General features: G+C 35.1%; 1 protein-coding gene across 6 annotated transcripts in view; it reads left to right on the top strand.

The window, feature by feature from the left end:
• The window catches only part of LOC143211394 (uncharacterized), a 347,400-nt gene that overhangs the window by 222,616 nt on the left and 106,913 nt on the right, over positions 1–17,871 (top strand). For 5 of the 6 annotated variants that reach the window (XM_076429033.1, XM_076429034.1, XM_076429032.1 and 2 more), the window contains 2 exons: positions 9,644–9,856; positions 16,285–16,797. In XM_076429033.1, the coding sequence (XP_076285148.1) occupies positions 9,644–9,856; positions 16,285–16,797 (726 nt within the window). The remainder of the gene's footprint in view (positions 1–9,643; positions 9,857–16,284; positions 16,798–17,871) is intronic. The other variant, XM_076429035.1, reaches the window with a different exon arrangement.

Below are 17,871 nucleotides of genomic sequence, written 5' to 3'. Positions count from 1 at the left end.
GTGTAAATTGTGTGGTTGTTGAATATTGTGCAATTTTTTTTATTCGAGTTATTCAACATTGAAGTAAATATGGGCTTTCTAACTTTAACTGGCTCCAGGAAGCGAAAAAATTATCGTAGAATCTTGTGCAAAAAAGCAATAGAAAGAGCGTTTCTTTCTCTTCAGGGCACTCCTTTTGCTTTTTCAATTTCATTAACATTTCGATATACCAGGTGCTTCTAAAAATATGCTTAAAAAATGCACAATTTTAATTTTTTCCTTTAACTCGCTATATCTCGGCGAGAAATGATCGTAATACCATGATCCGAACGTCAGATTGAAGCAGAGATTCTGCCGATTCTCGATTGAGTACCCATGAACTCTCTGCGACAATTTTTTACCTATGGCAGCTGTGTTTAAAGTTTAAAGTTAGTGCCGCGCCGGCCCACAGTAGAAGATTTGGACCAAACTCGATTCAAAATCAAAGAAATCGATTTCTTGCAAAATCCTGAGGTCGCAGACAAATTTTGAGACCAGATTTGAAATCAGCGTGAAAAAATCTACGGAAAATGATATATAGCATGTTAAAAAAAAAATTTTCCGCGCGTGGTACTGGAGAAACCACATTTTCTTGAAATTCTACATGTTTAACGAATTTTCTCAACGTTAAAAAACGTCCGTACCATAATCTCCCTATTTTTCCTATATTCTGCAAAGTTTCAGCTTCATTTTAAAAAATTTCATTGCTCTACCTCATTTCTATCGAAAGTTCTTTTATTTTGAATTGAGTTTGGTCGAAAGTTCTCACTGTGTGGCGCGGTGGTAGCGTATTCAGAGATGTCAGGCAGCCGCTGTACGTGGCGCGCTAATTTCTGCGAAGAACTAACTTCAAACACAGCTGCCATAGATAAAAAATTGTCGCAGTGAGTTCATGGGGTACTGAATCGAATCGGTAGAATTTCTGCTTTAATCTGACGTTCTGTTCATGGTATTACGATCATTTCTCGCCGAGATATAGCGAGTTAAAGGAGAAATGGAAATTGTGCATTTCTTAAGCATATTTTTAGAAACACCTGGTATATCGAAATGCTAATGAAATTGAAAAAACAAAAGGACAGCCTTGAAGAGAAAGAAACGCTCCTTCTATTGCTTTTTTGCACAAGCTCCTACGATAATTTTTTCGCTTTCTGAAGCCAGTTAAAGTTAAAAAGCCCATATTCACTTCAATGTTGAATAACTCGAATAAAAAAAATCGCACAATATTCAACAACCACACAATTTACACAGGAAAGATATCCCTTCCAAATGGTTTTAACGCGATTTATCAAAAAAATGTGTTGCTCCCCATGTGATGTTCCAAAGTTGCACAACTTTGTAAAAAACCAACATAGCAACAATTTGATGTTTCAGGCTTTCAAACAATTGTTTAACGATGTCGATAATTTTTGACGGAGTAATGATCACGTAAAGTGGGACCAATTTTTCGGGTCCGCACAAGTGATTCCTTAATTCTTTTAAGGAGTGTATTTAATAATGTAAATAATTTCGGATAATGGTACAGCAATTTTTAGCTAAGGGCTATTTTTACAGAAATTTTTAGTTTTAATCCTTTGCGCTCCATTGAGGAATCTAAATAAAACGGCTTTTTATATGTTATTTGGTTCTACCTTTATTTATTTAAAAGAGAAAGAGAAACGTAAATAAAACGGATTATTATATGTATTTGGTTCCTCCTTTATTTATTTAATTGCCTTATCTTTTACAGGATCGAAATCGTCAAAATCGTTCGATCTTGTAGTGTTGTATGTTTTAGTTAAAAACAAATATAAGTTCCACTAATATAAATTACAACAAAGTTTGAGTAATATTTAATATAATTGGTAAACAAAATTGTTTAAAATAAGTAGCAGTCAGGGAACTGCACCTTGAAGCAAATTTCAAATAAAAGTGTGGTGGGTGTTCAAAGTAATTACCAATTCATTAACTTTGTACTGTATGAATCGTATCGAGTATCGAGTCTTATGTTTCCCTCGCAGTTAACGACACTATCCACGTGTGTGACTAAATAAATATGTAATTTCATCTAAATAAATAAATAATTAATTTTCAATTGATTTGCATAACGTTGAATTTCACTTGCAAAAGGGTGAATGTCGAGTGCAAAATCTATATGTATACATATCTACACACAGTTTTCATACATTATAAAGGTAATGTGCTGCTCTTTACATTGTCGGACTCAAAATTAATGCCTTTCTCGTATAAATTATGATGTATTTGGTATGCAATCCAGTAGATTTGTACCCGGGGCGGCTGCAGATCGAAGTTTCGATCCTGTAGGATCAATGGTTCAGGAGTATTGCATGCTGAAAGTTGAGCAATCTGCAGTGTTTTTGACAGGTAAGGGCGCCGCCATATTGGTTTGTAGTGACGACCACGAGTCACTTACCTTGCCGCCCCTCCCCCCGATCTGATCGCCAACCAACCACCACCTATCGACTCTACAAACCAATATGGCGGCGCCCTTACCTGTCGAAAACGCTGAAGATTGCTCAACTTTAAACAAGCATAACTCCTGAACCATTGATCCTACAGGATCGAAACTTCGATCTGCAGCCGCTCCGGGTACAAATCTACTGGATTACATACCAATTACATCATAATTTCTAGGAGAAAGGTACAAATTTTGAGTCCGGTAAAGTAAAGTTTACCCAGTTAATGAATTGATAACTACTTTTAAATAAGTATTTGATGTACATCTTTGCAATAAATAAAACTCTGAATTTCCTAACAATTAATTTACGTATTACTATTAATTTACATGTACATCTTTGCAATAAATAAAATTCTGAATTTCTTAACAATTAATTTACATTAGATTTGTTTTTTTTTACAAAAACTCATTTAAAAATACTTTATTTGTAAAAGATTGAAATTGATTTGCAGAAGGGTGAATTTCGACTGCAACACCTGTACATATATTTTTTTTATTATACACAGTGTCATCCATATAACACATACAATGTGTAATAACATCCACGGTGTTAATTTAATAGTATAAAAGTGACTATAATTTATGTATACCGTGTGTTTATAAGAGAGTTTACATATGCATGATATTTATGGTATTTGTATCTGTGGGTCAATATAATTGAGTATAAATGTTTCTATATTTGATGTGAAATATCTATTTCTTTACCCAGAAGAGTGTTTTAACACTGTGTTTTATTGTTTAGCAATAATTGGATATTTTTCTTCTTGCATCTACCTGTATTTGAGACAGTAGCCACGTGTATGTTCTATGCTAATATTAATGTTACAACGGTCGTAAAGTTTCGGTGCCTATTGTGTTATAAGGTGTCAGTGTGTAACATTTGTGTATCCTAATCTCAGCCTATTTATTCTTCGTATATGTTTCTTCTATTTTTTGTGTAAATTTCTATTTTGTGCAAAACATTTGACGTTCTTCCAGACGGATAATTTTGCAAGGTTCGAAATATATTGAGCTACTGCTGCTAATTGAACTACAGCTGTTACTATAGTACACCGAATCGTAAAGTTGCAATTCTACAAACAGTAAAATTATTTCCAAAAGATAGTGTGCCTACTTGGATTTCTCTTGAAGTCGTATCTATTGAGTGGAATTTATTCACATCTGTTTTCCAGGTTCTTAATACCATTATAGAATATCGTTTCTGAATTAAATAATTGAATCACGCAAGAAAATTAATGCTTTAGGTAAATTATAAGCCCAACAACAGCTTTTGCAAGCTAGATTCGAAAAATTTGTATACACACCAGGTTGTTGCATACGAAATGTCCGATTCTGAACAGTAACATTAAACAAATGCCACTTTTATTTAAATAAATTTATTGATTTTGAATGGTATCGAGTGGAGCACATTAGTTTTTTCATGAGTGAACGCGTTAACGGTCATACGAAGGTCAACTAGAAATATTTCCTAAAATATTGAAATTGAAAGAATTCCTAAACTGTTAACTTTTCGACACAAGTAGGATAATACTTGTTTATAACAAATGTCAAGCTGCATCCATTGAGGTATTAAAAAATACATCGTTCCATTAAAAAAAGAAACGAAGTTGACCCTCGACACTCACAAAAAAGCTAATAACACCTAAATACGCCGCACTCGATCCCATTCAAACATTTGTTGCTACGAGTAGGGATGCGATCAAGTTCAATATGTACTCACGAATCCGAGTCAAGTTCAATAACCAAGTTCCATTTCATGGGTTTCGATTACTACTTAAAAGCAATAAAAGTTTCAATGATTATACTTGAAAAGTATTCATTGTATACAAGTAGTTATCGAACCTCGGAATGAGTACTTCCAAGTTTCGAAAAGATGCTTATAAGTACTTCGATGTTGAAAGTAATCGAAACTTTCACAAGTAGTACTCGAATCTTGGAAATCAAAACTGCATAGTAGGTATTAAGCACTTTCTTTATTAAATTCGTAACTATTTAAGAATAATATTTCATTTACAATACTTGGTTTTATCCTATTTCATTTTTTATCCATGATATTTCCTGCTTTTGAAAAAACTCTTTCTGAAGGTACAGAAGTGGCCATTATACGAAGGATAGTCTCGTGCAATTTTTGATAGAATGGGGTACTTGATTGAATTTTCACGCCAAAATAATAACGGGTCTTCTTTGCGTTCTAAATATTGTGATTTTAGATAATTTTCCACTTCTAACACAGCAGACGATCAGATAGGTATCGTATTATTTGTAATTGCTATTTCATTGTCAAAGGATGACCAAATTGATAATTCGCTATTGTGCCGATTTTCGGACGTCTGCGTCTGTGAACTATCACATGTTGTAGATGAATTATCATTATTAATATAATTAGTGGCTATATCAGCCAAGGCATCCCGTGCTCGAGGGATAGATTCATCTTTAGAAAAAGCTAATGTTTTGAATCGTGGATCCAATAATGCAGTTAACATATACAAATGATTGTTCTCGACATCACCTAGATAATGTTCGATATAATATATCAGAGAGTTTTTGTCGCAAAGTACATTCCAAACTACAATCATCGGTAGAAGCATGTAAAATTATCAGACCCCGTTTTCTCTCTCATCTCCACAGCGTGTTTACAAAAAAAAGTAAACAGACACCGCGCCGGAACAGCCTTATGTTGCCACGGAGCGTACAAGAATACGGAAATTCGTAACGATATTAATAAAAATTTCGAAAGTTTCGAAACTGTTCGACCAAGATTCGAGTATACTTGCAAGTATTATTTACGTTTACCACAGTACTTGTAAAGAGTTCGAAACTGTCTGGCAAAGGTTCGAGTATACTTGGGAGTAATATTTTTTTTCGAAGTACTTATATGTAGAGAGTTCGAATTCCATCAATCAAGGTTCGAACCTGTTTGCGAGGTACTTGATCCAATCCCTAGCTACGAGTAACAATAGCGAATGAATAAACATGTCAAAATCGGGGAAGACATCCTGTACATCATTTTCCAGCGCGAACTAAATGTACGCGCTAAAAGTAACATTTGTAAAGAAATAATATTTTTATCCCATGTGACTTCGCTATTCAAAATTGACTGATTCGACATAATAAATAATGTAGAAACATAAAAATCAGGAATTATCTATAACTGTATCAATTTTGATGCAAGAAGCCAGTAAAACTGACACACTCAAGATATTAACCCCTTGCCTTATCATTTGTTTACAGTTTAAAGTGATTACAACGTCTTTATCCACAAAAATGTCGTAGAAGCGAAAAAAAATTTATATTTTTTGTATGGCAAACAGAAACCAGTAAAACTGACCCACTCAAGATGTTAACCCGTTGCCTTATCATTTTCTTTACAGTTTACAGTGATTACAACGTCTTTATCCACAAAAATGTCGTATAAGCGAAAAGAAAATTTATATTTTTTGTATGGCAACATTTACTTTAATGCTGAAATATTAATTACTAGACTGCGTATCTTTATGCATTTATGGCTTCTAAAAATGTTCGAAAGATGCTCGAGAATAAAATGCCACAGAATTTAGTACGGTTTTTATTTATTTCGGATCTGCAAAAACTACTACCATTGAAAACAAGATTTCACGTGATACCACGTTCTCAAAATTCCCCTGCAAAAATTGTAAATTGCATAAATAGCCGCAGTCTATTAATTACAATCGAATCAAATTTTAATTAATCTGAAAAGAAACGCGTAACATTCATATTTGTCAGACTTCGTTAAAATCTTAATGACAAGTCTGACTCGTTAAAATACGGCAAGCCAATAACGTTTTTTATTTCGATGTTGCTAATAATAGAAGTTTTATCCGGTCGGAGTTTCGTAATTAATTATGAACTGCATTTTAAAACAATTCGTTCGTCTCTGTCTCCATTGAAACTCTACTTGAACGCAGCTGTCTGATTTCAAAGGCAATGAAGACAGAAATAGACGTTTCACTCTACAAAGTATTGATATTTATACACGGCGAACAATCCGCGATATTTATAGCCCGCGTAAGTACCCAATACGAACTGTTCGTTGAATATCAAATACGCGCGTGTAAATAAAGACATTTCTACAAATAAAGAACCAGAGCCGTCTAGTGAAACTTGTATCATCCCCCAAGGAAAGTATTGACGCGGTACGGTTGTGTTTATCATGTGTCCCTTCACGATTAATAAATAGAACGTTGCGAGTAGCGTTGCGAGCACAGCATCGCAAAACATGCACAGAGTAACGATATCATGCTAGGGTAACTGTACCAATTACCACGGTATCGTACTTCGAGCGTAATTTATTTTAATATTATTCCTAATTTATCATGCAATAATAATATATGTAAGCATTCTGAACAGAAAAAGAAATTGGTGGCCCTCAAAACCTAATACAGCACCATAATATATGATAGAAAGAAAGGCTGAAAATATGGACAGATACATTAACCTCATTTTTAAAACTTAATACAACAGCAGAAAAAATAAAAAAACATAATCGATAACATTTTGTACGTATTACATTGGACGAAAAAGAGCCGTGTAGCAACTATTGTGTACCCATTAATGTAGATTAGTATTCGAAATACTATAATATATGATGGAAAGAAAGGCTAAAAATGTGGATAGATACATTAACATTATTTTTAAAACCTAATACAACAGCAGAAAAAATTAAAAAATAAAATCGATAACATTTTGTACGTATTATATTGGACGAAAAAGAGCCGTGTACCAATTACTGCGTACCCATCACCGCGGATTAGTAGGCCTTAGTAGGAAGAGTAGTGTTTGAAAAAGAAAGAAGGACTATGGTTCGACGCTTCGACTCCCTGCCTCTCTTTGTTTTCCATTCACCGCCCTTTCTCACGCCCGAGACTTTAATCAAGTAATTCTACAGGCAAAAGTGAGTCGAAAAGAAAGAATAAAGGTCTTTTATGTGACGCTTGATTTATCAGTAAATCGAATTTGAAAAATTCGCGTGCTGTTACAGTAGTATCTCCGTAACTGTCGCACCGCAACTTCAATCGTTAATTACACGAGTAATTCCTATCGTAATTATATCGTGTTTGGTATCAATTTACATAGAAAAATGAAACGAATGTGATGGTAAAAGTTGCGTAAACAAAATAAAAAATCAGAAAAGTTGCAATCTGTTGCTTCGCGTGCATAAATGCGAGTCTCACCAATACCTGGCCCCTTGTTGGCTCGGTCGTCGAACATGTCTACCGCTTGACTGGTTCCATGGGGGATCCCCCCAGTGGTAGGGATACAATTTTGACAGTTACGGTAGAGACCTTCGCAACAGTTACGGAGATAATACTATAATAGGATTTCCAGTAATTGTGCTGTACCAAGGGAAGCTTTTTCTTGCAATTAATAAATGTTAGAAAGTGATGAAGGAAAACATGTAATACTGTTGTTTTGCAAGCAACGTACTGACGTCTATCGTTTTTCGTCTTTGCACTATTTCTTAGAAATGAAGGTGAAGTTTAATCTTTTATGTGGGATGCTATGTATGTTTTTATGTTGGCAAGCATTCTTTAAACTTTCAATATAGTCCCACATTCGAAAGTTGTACAATACAGCTTTTACTATTTTCTCTGCAATTTCGATCAAATGCAATTATTCAACAGACTTTCTTTCACATCCTCTACTAAACTAATTGTTCTAACTTTTCATAGAAATTGAAGTCGTACGGTCCAATTTTACAAAAGTTATCGTCTTTTTAAGTGTCCAAATATTAATGGGAGTCACTGTACATAATACTATTTTCCGTTTTTTATGAACGCTCAGGTAATAATTTGGACGATCATATTTCGTCATGATTTCAATCGAATGTTTTCTGCCTGAGCTAGTACGTTATATTCTCATTTATTCCGAATCTCTGGTGCCGATTGCAAACACGGTTTATTTGCCGTATCGTGTAACGATTAAATTGGATTTTCTAATTCGGCAAACTGAAGGCAATGCAATTACACACAAGGGTCAGACAATAACTAAGTTACAGCTGTGCACTAACTTTTGTTCTGATAGAGATACATACGTACATACATATTTACTTATTGTTAGTTGCCACCGTCCCAAAATGTTTGTATCCATTGGACGTAAATTACAGTGACCAACTAGAGAACCTATTCAATTTCCACACACTGATTCTAATCGAATGACAATATGAAAAGTAGCTTCCAAATGAATTTTTCAAACATTACTGTTAAATATTGATTTCTGGAACCACATTCAATGATTGTTTTATCAATTTCACGATCTACATATCACTGAAGTAAATAACAAATAAAACATCATGCCTGAGACATTGAATTTCTCCTATTCTGGTGATGATTGATCTCGGCTCGGATATATCGGTGTAAACAACTACCAATCGAATTACAAAACTTCTTTATTTTTCATTATTTTTATATGGAACTTTCAGCAACTTGTTTGTGGCATTTGTTTTTATTAGAATTACACCAAACACGATATAATTTCAACTATATTTTGTGGTTTTATTGACAATGTTAGTTTTGGGCGCAACGGAGGACAGCGTATGGAAAGAAAGAGACGCGGACAGTCGTCGTCGCCGGCACAGTTCAAAGAATTTCCCGTACGCTGTTCTTCGTTGCGTTCGAAGCTTTCATCGTCGATTAAACAATTAAATACAGTTGAAATTATAGCGCGTTTAGTGTGACTTTCATCAGAAAAATGGCAGAAATAAATAAGTTGATAAAAGTCCCATAAAAAAATAATGAGAAATAAAGAAGTTTTGTAATTGGATTAGTAGTGGTTCACACCGATACGCTTCGGCCGCGCGATCCGTATTTACATGCTGTCCTTTCCTACGTTCGGCTTCGTTTGTACTCTCGTCAGTCATAAAACAATAGTGTCCCTACACGACATTTCTCCGTGCAAAGCGCAGGCCATTGGAAAAATATCGCGACTTTACTGTACTCTGAGTATACTAAACCGCAAAATGTTATTTATGACAGCTAACTTTATAAGTTGTACACGTTACTACAGTCAACAAAGAAAAGAAAAACAATTAAGAAATGGACTTGGGCCACTTTCAAAATAAGCGGCTGAAATATTGATTTCTTGAAGCACATTCGGGAGGGAAGGTTTTTGCGTGTTCGGTGGAAAATTAAATTCTTTGGTATTCCGCGTCAGGCTGTCGTTGAAGAACCGTGCAGTCCGCCGCCGATACTGGAGGAAACGGAAATTCCGTTTGGATTGGAGGTGCCACCGTCACCGGCGAGGTCCAGCAGCAGCAGTAGCTCGGGCAGTTACGACCTGAAAGATGCAATGACAGATCTGGGTCAGGAACTCGAGCAGACTGCACCTCTGAGCGGACACACCTCAGAAACGGAACACGATCGTGACGTAAGACGATTATTAAACTAATTTCAATCAGATTGCCGATCGTACTGTCCCGAACCTTGCTCATTTCATACGTCAAATAGAATAATCTATTCACCAGTTGCACAAAGAGGAATTAGCTATATGAGATAAGGGATATAAGAGCCCTTCGGCTAGCATTTTGACGTTTCAATTAGAACGGAATACTGTCTGCAATTACGATTGTTATTGCGGGAGAGCTATCGAACAAAGAGCTTGTTTCTAGTCTGCTAAATGTGCCGGTGCTTATGTAATGAGAACTCGTCATAATTAACCCTCCGTAGCACGTTTTCCCAGCTGAATTTGTTTCTTAATAGACAGCTTGTAGTCCAGTCAACGAAAAGTTGTAGACGGAAATGGAAGGAACACAATTTTTAACTTTGGGTCTTTGTTTGGACTAGTTAGTAGGTAAACATATTACAAGTCCCTACTCCTAGAATGTGACCGGGGGGGGGGGGCGTAGAAGGTCAAATCAAAATCATTCTATACAAAATTAAAGCTGACAAAACGTGTCACAAGATTGATCGATTCAGTTTTTCGCTATCTTGCATAGTTTCCGAGATATCCGCGCTCCAAGTTCAATTTGGTCTTATTTGTTCGAGTTAGTGTTTTTGCTTCAATTTAAATTTCCACTTCACATTTAATTTCAACTCTTCAATTTCAACTTCACTTTTTCAGTTTCCACTCCAATTTTTCAGTTTCAACATCAATTTCTCAATTTCAACATCAATTTTCCAAATTCCATTTCACTTTCAACTTCACTTTTTCAGGTTCCACTCCTATTTTTCAATTTCAACATCAATTTCTCAATTTCAACATCAATTTTCCAAATTCCACTTCACTTTCAACTTCACTTTTTCAGTTTCCACTCCTATTTTTCAATTTCAACATCAATTTCTCAATTTCAACTTCAATTCCAACATCAATTTTTTAATTTCAACTTCAATTTTTCAAGTTCAACTTCAATTTTCCAATTTCAACCTCGATTTTTCGATTTTATCATCAATTTCAAAACTTCATTTTCAACTTCAATTTCAATTACAACTTTAATTTTTCAAGTTCAACTTCAATTTTCCAATTTCAACCTCGATTTTTCGATTTTATCATCAATTTCAAAACTTCATTTTCAACTTCAATTTCAATTACAACTTTAATTTTTCAATTTCAACTTCACTTTCAACTTCAATTTTTCATTGTCAATATCAATTTTTCAATTTCAACTTCAAGTTTTCAATTTCCATTTCAATTTTTGAGGTTCAACATTAATTTCTCAATTTCAACATCAATTTTTCAGTTTCAACTTCAAATGCACGTAGAAGGTCGCCCTTTTCGATTTTCCGCTTATATCTCGGAAATTATGCGTCCTAGCGATAAGACGATGCCATACAAAATTAAAGCTGACAAAATGTGCCATAAGATTGACTGCATTCAGTTTTTCGCTATTTCGCATAATTCCCGAGATATCCGTGCTCAAAGTTCACTAATTGTGCTGAAGAGTTAGCTAGTCAACGAAGGCAAAAAACGTGCGGCAAAGATTTCGTTTTCACAATTAGTGAACTTTGAGCGCGGATATCTCGGAAACTATGGGAGATAGCGAAAAACTGAATACAATCAATCTTATGGCACGTTTTATCAGCTTTAATTTTGTATAGAATGGTCTTATCGCTAGGACACATAGTTTCCGAGATATAAGCGGAAACCCGAAAAGGGGGACCTTCTACGTGCCCCCTGTACACCGCTCACCTCCTAGGGACTTTTAGTATGTTTACTTCTTAACTAGCCCAAACAAAGTCCCAAAGTTAAAAATTGTGTTCCTTCTATTTCCCTCTACACCCCCGTTACGAGCATTTATTGACTGGACTATTGATAAACAGTTGATGTAATGGTCAGATAAATGGAGGAACATCCAAATTCTTTTGTAAAAAGTAAATAAATGAATTTTCTATATACGGAGGATGTCTCTCCCACGTAACATTCGCCACGATTTTTCCGACACTTCCGGTAGCTAAATAAAAGAATATTCGGAACAAAATTGATTACTTTTTAGTCGACTATGAGAGTCATCTTAATTTTCTTTTGAATGGCTCTTCATAATTTTCACTATGACCTTGATATGACCTTAACAGAAGCCTGCCTTACCGTTAAGACCTCTCTGTTAAGGTCATGTTAACGTCATAGTATACTAGGTCGTTGAACTCGTCTCTACATAATAAATAATGTTATGTACTAAAAGATGTGTAGTACCATTTAACATTAACCGTGCCGTACCACGACCAGTCAAATGATCGGTTTCACAATTTTTATTGTTTCATTATTGAAATTATAAAGATGCTTCCATCAGGAATTGTTCAATAAATTTCTTTATTTGATCAGGTATTGTTATATAAATTGTGAAAAATCTAAATAAGTTCAGTCTTATCATTTTTATAAAACAATGTGTATCCGATACATTTTGTAGCCAGTTAGTATTGAAAGAATATTGGGAACCAAATTAATTACCTTTTAGTCGGCTGTGAAAGTCACCTTCATTTTCTTTTAAATGGCACTACATTTTTTATATGTGTCCTTGATATGACCTTAACAGTAAGGCAGGCTTGAGGTGTTGATATCGGTCAAGATATTGATCTCTCCAAAGTAATATCAACAACTGAAGCATGCCTTATTTTTAAGCCCTCACTGTTAAGGTCGTGTCAAGGTCATAGTATTCTGGGCCGTTGAACTCGTCTCAACATAATCAATAATACTATACATACAAAATGAAGGTCACCTGAAGATGGCACTACATATTTTTTAGTACATAATATTATTGCTTATGTCAAGACGAGTTCAATGGCCAAGCGTACTACAACCTTGACCAATATCAACAACTCAAGGTGACCTTCACCTTTCGTGAGCAAATTTCTTTTTTGAATTTGTTTCCATTGCAATTTTTAGCCGAGTAAAACTAGGTAATTTTGTTCGAATATTGTTTTTATTTCGCTACCGGAAGTGCCCGATTATGGAGCAGTGATGTGGGACATTTGTATGTGAATAGTTGTCAAATATGGAATAATATCTTAATATAAAGCAATATGAGAGATAAAGGTAATCCTGCTATAGGCTCCCCTTGGTAGCGTACGTACTGTGACTTGTCTGGAGTATTTTGTGTTGTTGCTGTAATGTAATTATTACAAATAATAAATTTTTAAATACTTTTTAAATGTAATTTTATGGCCATGGTGCTTTAATTCGTACAATCGATAAAACATTTTCTTATTTGTTTTTTTCTGCAGATAGTCTGTTCGATGTCAGTGTTTCATATCTGGATATTTATTCTATATTTTGGTACCATTGTTGCTTCTTCAATGTTAGCTTAATATTCGTGCTTGTTTGTTATGTTATATAATACACAGGGTGAATACGAAGAAACAGAACACTTAAATATCTCCATTACTTTTCGTTGTACAAAAAAACTTCTTAGGACAAAGTCACACTGCTTGAAGGGCCACATGTAACGGTGCAAGGGAAAAAATTTTCGAGGTCATTTTCTATGAGATTTCAAGGTCATCGATATTTTTTTAATGGAATGAGGTATTTTTTAATGCATCAATCGATGCAACTGCGCATTCGTTATAAAAAGGTACTAACCTATGTATGTCGAAAAGTTAGTAGTTCACGAGATATTTCAATTTAAATAACTCTAAAACACCATTCCTGTCGTACTAAGACGTTACACAAGTAAGTAAACGCTAACGTCAATTTCAATATCAATTCTTCTCAACTTCATTTTCAACTTCAACTTCAATTCTTCTATTTCAACTTCAATTTCTATTCTTCCATTTCAACTTCAACTTCAAATTCTATTCTTCTATTTCAACTTCAATTTCAACTCTTCCATTTCAACTCCAATTTTTCAATTTCATTTCGTTAATATCAACTTCAATTTCAATATCAACTCTTCAACTTCAATTTCAACTTCAATTTCAATATGAATCCGTCAACTTTAATTTCAATTTCAACTCGTCAATTTCAACTCTTCAATTTCAATTTTTCAATTTCAATTGTTCAATTTCAACGTCAATTTTTCAATTTCAATTCGTTAATTTCAACTCTTTAATTTCAATTTCAACATTTTCCATTTCAACGTCAATTTCAATATCAATTCTTCAACTTCACTTTCAACTTCAATTTTTTCATTTCAACTCCAATTTTAACTCTCCGATTTCAACTTCAATTTGAACTCTTCCATTTCAACTCAATTTCTACTCTTCCATTTCAACTCCAATTTTTCAATTTCATTTCGTTAATATCAACTTCAATTTCAATATCAACTCTTCAACTTCAATTTCAATATCAATCCGTTAACTTCAATTTCAATTTCAACTCGTCAATTTCAACTCTTCAATTTCAATTGTTCAATTTCAACGTCAATTTTTCAATTTCAATTCGTTAATTTCAACTCTTTAATTTCAATTTCAACATTTTCCATTTCAACGTCAATTTCAATATCAATTCTTCAACTTCACTTTCAACTTCAATTTTTTCATTTCAACTCCAATTTTAACTCTCCGATTTCAACTTCAATTTGGACTCTTCCATTTCAACTCAATTTCTACTCTTCCATTTCAACTTCAATTTTTCAATTTCAATTTCAACTCTTCAATTTACCCTAGCAAGTAAACGCTAACGTCTTAGTACTAAATAACTATAATGGTGTTTTAGAGTTATTTACATTAAAATATCTCGTGGACTACTAACTTTTCGACACACATGGGTTAGTACTTTTTTCTAACGAATGTCTAGCTGCATTGATTGATGTATTAAAAAATACCTCATTCCATTAAAAAAAATATCATTGACCTTAAAATCTTGTAAAAAAATGACCTTGAAAATTTTTTCCCTTAGACCGTTACACGTGGCCCTTCAAACAGTGTAACTTTGTCCTAAGAAGTTTTTTTGTACAACGAAAAGTAACGGAGATATTTAGGTGTTCTGTTTCTTCGGACTCACCCTGTATATCATCAGTCAGAAGGATCTTCTAATTGTTGCAGTTGTTCACATCTTTCATAAATACTGCACGGCTTTTTTATATTTATCGCAACCAGCATAGTTTATAAAAACAATGTTCCTTTACGTAAACTATAAATGCAAGTTGGTATTTAATTTGTCATTGTACTTCGTTTGTATAATTATAAGTAAAATAAAAATAAATGTAAACATTATAATTGTCACGCTTGTAACGGATTATTTAAGTGTCTTTTCTAGCTGTAACAATATACAAATAATACTCTATGTACTTTTAACAGGCTTAAATAATAAATATAAAATGATATTGTGTAAGGCCACCCCTTCGAAGTTCCGAAAGTTACCAATTTTTTTATCGATTTATTCACTACTATCTTCAATTACGTGGCAATATAGTTTCAATTAAGTGCATCGTCCACACACGTCCACTATGCAAAAATGGTGTAAAATATTGGAAAATAGTCATGCATATTAATGCCATCATATGTGTTGATACATATTAATGAGTCAATACACGTCCTCGATTTCCTTGCAAACTGAATCAATTTTTATTAAAAAATTGTGGATTCATAGTGGACGCTTTAATAAACAAATTTATTTCCTGTGTTGCAATACATTGGATTTTATTTAGTATTACAATTAATCAAATATTTTTATAATTACTAAATAGACAACAGGGAACGTAAATCAGTTGATACAGTTATTAATTACCATTTGTTTAAATTATTTTTGAGTTAGTCGCATAGTTAACAATGTATTAAAGGTATTTTCATTATGATTATAATTAAATGTCGTCTCTCTGCGGATGTTTTTTCGTTAAGATTTGTTAAATTGTATAAACTTTTTAATTTTTGATGACTATGTAACTTGCAAGAGACTTGAAAAATAGTAAATAGCAGTAGAATATGATAATACAGAACTGTGTTATTAGAGAAAAATCAGTATTCACTTTTTTATAAAATTCGTCCGTAAAAATATAAATCTGCATAAGCATCCGCAGTCTAGGTATCGCGTTCTATTAAATGGAATTCTAAATAACGACATTCATAAACTCAATTCGTTCTCATTCGCATGAAAAAGTTTAGTGATCCATTAGATAACAAGATATTTAATAACGTAAACAATACTCTGAATAATGGGGAAGCAATTTTTAGTGGTGACTCAGAATCACCACTCGAATGCTAAGGGTTAAAAACAGAGGTCACCTTGAAATCACCAAGAGAACATTTGTAACCATCATAAGGTGTCTCCCCAAAATAGGATAAGGTTTGTCTGAAATATTTGTTTAGAACGAGCCATAGTTTGGGAAACTTCAAGTGGGACACAATGCATATTTTATTTTGAAAAGATCCCAGACACCGACATCCAAAGCGATCCAGCATGACTTTTCCTTCCCCTTGCCATTTTAGGAAGGTCACCATTCCTCCTCGGGCGGTTACGCCGAGTCTCCTCCAGACTCGCGCACGTGGAACGAAGAGGAACGTCGCAGGCGACGGAAAAACTTCACTCTGGATTTCACGCCGGACACCGAGCACGACATAGAGCCATACCCGGAGAGCGTCGAAGTTAGTCCGACGCCGAGTCATCGTCACAGACCGAAGGCCAAGTCTACGAGTACAAAAAGCCCTCACCGGAACAATAGGAAACGCGAAACGGCGCCACCGAGCCAAACGCAACAACAGCCGCAACAACAGCTTCCTAGAAGTCCTCCGAAAGAGGATTGGCGGGTCGAATCGGCTGAAGACCCCGGACATGCTCAGACGTCGGACGACTCCAGCTGCAGCCATCATTACCACATGTATCATCACCATCATCATCACGTGCATCGGGAAACTGCTGATGGAGGAAGACACAGGAGAACCAGGGAGAGTCCCAGGAAGAAGGTTGGCGGCTACATCTCTGCCAGGAGAAGAAGCAACGAGGTCAGTGAATGAACACTTTAGCTACCACACCAGTGATACCAGAATGAGCTCCAAACGGAGCTCATGTACTCTCCTCCTTACCCCTTCCACTATTCCATTCCAGCACCGTACGCAGGCGCACACTCCACGACCCCATCGCGCACGTGCAACGTGCCTCCCATTCGCCCGACTCATTCCCCCTCATCAGAGAGGGGGTAAATCATTTCACTGGCATCACTGTACCACACGCCTATTACAGTACAGTAATGTCCCATTCTGCGACCACTCGAAATAAGTGTTGCGCGACATGGGTTCCAGTCTGTGTACATTTAACCCTTTATTAGGGTTTAATTACTAGCCTGAGCTAGTATGCTATATTTTCATTTAATCGAAATCTCTGGCGCCGATAGCAAACACGGTTTATTGGGCGTATCGTGCAACGGTTAAATTGGATTTTCTAATTCGGCAAACTGAAGACAATGCAATTACACACAAGGGTCAGTCGGACCCTTGTCAAGATAGGAGGACTATGGTTTGACGCTTCGACTCCCTGCCTCTCTTTCTTTTCCATTCACCGCCCTTTCTCACGCCCGAAACTTTAATCAAGTAATTTTACAGGCAAAAGTGAGTCGAAAAGAAAGAGTAAAGGTTTTTTATTTGACGCTTGATTTATCAGTAAATCGAATTTGAAAAATTCGCGTGCTGTTACAGTAGTATCTCCGTAACTGTCGCACCGCAACTTCAATCGCTAATTACACGAGTAATTCTTATCGTAACTATATCGTGTTTGGTATCAGTTTACATAGAAAAATGAAACGACTGTGATGGTAAAAGTTGCATAAAGAAAATAAAAAATCAGAAAAGTTGCAATCTGTTGCTTTGCGTGCATAAATGCGAGTCTCACCGATACTCGACCCCTTGTTGGCTCGGTCGTCGCACATGTTTACCGCTTGACTGGTTCCAGGGGGGATCCCCCAGTGGTAGGGATATAATTTTGCCAGTTACGGTAGAGACTTCGCAACAGTTACGGAGATAATACTATAATAGGATTTCCAGTAATTGTGCTGTACCAAGGGAAGCTTTTTCTTGCAATTA

The sequence above is a fragment of the Lasioglossum baleicum genome, chromosome 8 (genome assembly GCF_051020765.1).
Source record: "Lasioglossum baleicum chromosome 8, iyLasBale1, whole genome shotgun sequence".
Taxonomy (NCBI): Eukaryota; Metazoa; Arthropoda; class Insecta; order Hymenoptera; family Halictidae; genus Lasioglossum; species Lasioglossum baleicum.
This window is presented reverse-complemented; position numbering and strand designations above follow the sequence as displayed.